At 46.1% G+C, this 3,288-nt stretch overlaps 1 protein-coding gene across 3 annotated transcripts; it reads left to right on the plus strand.

Moving 5' to 3' along the window:
• Positions 1–543: 543 nt before the first annotated feature.
• On the plus strand, positions 544–2,778 carry LOC125508339 (sulfated surface glycoprotein 185-like). 3 transcript variants are annotated; one of them, XR_007283373.1, is made up of 3 exons: positions 544–1,167; positions 1,729–2,498; positions 2,640–2,778. XR_007283373.1 is itself a non-coding variant. In XM_048673036.1 (2 exons), the coding sequence occupies exons 1-2, from the start codon at positions 590–592 to the stop codon at positions 1,811–1,813; spliced, it is 663 nt and encodes a 220-aa protein (XP_048528993.1). In that variant the 5' UTR covers positions 544–589; the 3' UTR covers positions 1,814–2,778. The 3 variants fall into 3 exon arrangements, 1 of the variants encoding a protein (XP_048528993.1); XR_007283372.1 differs by having other exon boundaries at positions 1,729–2,348; XM_048673036.1 differs by having other exon boundaries at positions 1,729–2,778.
• Positions 2,779–3,288: the final 510 nt, after the last annotated feature.

Genomic DNA, 3,288 nt, shown 5'->3' on the forward strand with positions numbered 1-3,288 from the left:
AACTATCCAATACCTACTGAAGAAAATATTATAATACCCGGTCGACGTATATACGTCAAGTGGAAATACCCAATGTATCGACACACTTATATACCCGGTTGTGTAAAAAAATCTTGGAAAATATTGTACATACCCGGTCTACATGACATATATCTAAAGTAAAACATGGCTACGTATATATCCGGCTACGTGACATATAGGTATCTAATATATAACCAAAATATTTCGAGTACAAAACATATATACCTAAGATATTTTGGGTTATGTACGTATATACCTAGTGATTTATTCAACATATAACCTTCATTATATGTAAAATGATGCACGTACGATGAGACATGCATAGACTTAAAACATGGGCCATTTATTACCGATTTTCTTTATCCTATCTAATCTGGGCAGGTATTAAGTGTCCATATCAAGCAATAATTCTTTTCTAATAAGATTTATTCATCAATGCTAATACTAATTACACGCGCACAGATCTTAGTGTCATCCAACGGTTTTTAAGCTAGGTGCCCAGGCACCTAGGTGTCCCAGACTGGCACCTTCCACCGGTCCACCACCTTCCCCGATCCCTCCACCAACCATGACAACCTCCCCGATCCAACGACCTGACCGCCGCCTACTCTCGATACCCACACGCCGCCGCCGGCAGTGGATCCGATGCGTCGCCGCCTGCCCTAGATCCCCACGCGCCGCCGCCGGCCCTGGCAACCTCTCACGCGCCTCCATCACTGCTGCCGCTCATCCTCCCCATGCCCGACCAACCACCGGCGCAGCCCCGCGCGCTCCGCCGCGGATCCAACTGCCTCCGCCCACCTGCACCCCGCGCACGGCGCCGCAGATTCCACCACCGCCTGATTGCCTTGTCCCGCCAGCAAACTCCGTCGTACTGCTCCCGAGCTCTGCCGCCCTTCTCCACATGACCCGCCGGCCCCCTGCACCAGCGCCCCTGATCCCCGAAGCCACCGCCCAGGAGCATTGTGCCATTGGCAACGTTTGTAGTACAACACACCATGCTCCTCAACTCTGGCCTCTGCACCTCCTGGCTTGGCATCCCTCCCGCGTGAACTTCTCTGGCGCCTCTGACCGACCTTCCCGTCGTCTCATCCTTGAACCTGTGAACCACTGTTTCCGGATCAACTCTACTCCTTCAAGCGACAGGTAACTCTCATGTTTGTTTCTACAATATTGTTTGCAATTCAATATTGTTCGTATGGATGCCTCTCTGCTGTTCAACTTAGTATTTTTTAAAAAGAACCATGAACGATTGGGTCTGTATCTGCATAAAGAGAATCCTTTCTGAGTTTTGATTCGATGATTCATTCATATATTGTTATAAAGAATTAACCATGTGATGAACTAAGATTTACGTGCTAATAAGTGTGTTCATGCACTGGTGTGTGCGTGCGTCCAAGGATCTTTCTGAACTTCTTTTGTCTACAAACAGATTCAGCAATCACAAATCCTAATGTGCAGTTGATCTTGTGTGTGTATTTTGTCCTTCAGAGCAGTTTTCTTTTGGTGTTCATGACACCTATTCCCATATTCATCTAACTAGCTAAGTTGTTTGATTAGACTGATGAATAACTAAATCGACAAATCAACCAACAATTCTAGAGCTGCAATGCGCCAACAATCATGTCCATTAATCAGGAAGGTTGATGCTTCATTTATACAGGGGACTTGTTAACTGAACTTAAATGTTGACTGATTGAATTGCAGGGACCGTGGAGCGAGCACTATGGCATCACAAAAAATGGAAATGGTGCAGGCATGTGTTTCTGAGGATTCGGCAAATTTCATGTAAAAGTTAAATTTTGAGACGTTTAGAGGACAGTACGATGCGCTCCAGCTACGGGCTCATCGCAAGTGGAAGGCAGCGCCATCCATAGGGAGGGACAGCGCCGGGGAGAGCAGCACGGCAACAGTCACGAAGGCCAGAACGTGCAGGAGACGCTCCGGCAAGAGGTCATGCTCGCCGTCGGCCTCCTCCGCATCTTCTTCCACGAATGTTTCCTGCAGGGCTGCGACGTGTCCGTGTACCTCAAGGGCAGCGGCATGTAGCAGGCCATGGGACCCAACACCACGATGTAGGCGCGGGCACTACAGCTCGTGGAGGACATCCACGCCAAGGTGCATGCGACCTGTGACGCCACCATGTCGTGCGCTAACATCTCAGCGCTCGCCACCCGCGACGCCGTCATACTCTAAGGCGGGCCCAACTACCTCAGCTGCAGGTTCATCTTCTTGCAGGCTTGTACTTTCACTCCCTCAGCAGCACCAAGATGTTCACTCCCTCAGCAGCCCAGGTCCCACTGCTTGAGCGCCCCGACAAGGCCCAGGTTCATCTTCTTGCAGGCTCGTACTTTCGATTCCATACTGTCCGTATTTTGCACCCAATTTATTCAGAGATATGGTCAATGATGACTGCCATGCTATGCAACTGAAAGTTAGGCAAGGCAAAAATTGTACTATGAAACACACTCACGCGGGTAAGATGCCTAACAGAAGCGAAAAATATCATAGATGAGAAAAACATTCTCTATCTTTGGCAAGATTTAGCTGTGCTAGGTCCGAACTTGTTTGTATTTGCATATAAAACTTAATGTGAATTTGTTCTTCTACTTCTGCAGAATGGACGACAACATTATGTGAAAACTTATGGAAAAATGCAATGATGGTGATGAACTACACTTTTATGATGTATTGTGAAAAATGGTTTGATGGTGATGGATGAATGAATGAAAATTGATTTTGTTTGTGGTTGCTGCATCTGGGAGTCGAAAGGCGCCGGTTCTTTGTGCCAGATCCTTGACCGAAAACTGACTAGGTGTGTTCATGCTAGTTCATGCCCTGTTTCTTCTTATTCTATGTTCTAATTTTGGTTTAAAAAGTATGTGCATGTTGACGAGAGACAATATGTATGAAGTTCATGTATTACTACACACAAAAAAGATTGCATACCTCTTTTTCTCTCTCTCCCATGTGCGCGCATAAGTGTGTTTAAGCACTACATACAGATCCATCAAAAAAAGATTGCACTTCTAAATTATTATTCTTATTTTAGCTAAATGAAAAAGACCAGTCGTTCACCTTTATTTTGTTTTGGAGCATGTTTGTTTATTTTGGGTGGGGGTCTGTTTGCTGCTGGAGCTAAATGAAAAAGACCAGTTGTTCCCCTTTATTTTCGTTGGGTACTCCTTCAATTCGACATCATCTTGTGCCATGTAGTCTACTGAAGGTGCAGCAACATCAACATTTCTTCTCGCGGCTATTTTTTCC

Source organism: Triticum urartu, chromosome 1 (assembly GCF_003073215.2).
Source record: "Triticum urartu cultivar G1812 chromosome 1, Tu2.1, whole genome shotgun sequence".
NCBI classification, from domain to species: domain Eukaryota; kingdom Viridiplantae; phylum Streptophyta; class Magnoliopsida; order Poales; family Poaceae; genus Triticum; species Triticum urartu.

Excerpts from the sequence above, each read along its gene's own strand:
- LOC125508339 (XM_048673036.1), top strand. The coding sequence starts at position 590 with ATGACAACCTCCCCGATCCAACGACCTGACCGCCGCCTACTCTCGATA. Across the intron at positions 1,168-1,728 it reads TCTACTCCTTCAAGCGACAG|GGACCGTGGAGCGAGCACTA; the intron begins GTAACTCTCATG and ends ATTGAATTGCAG.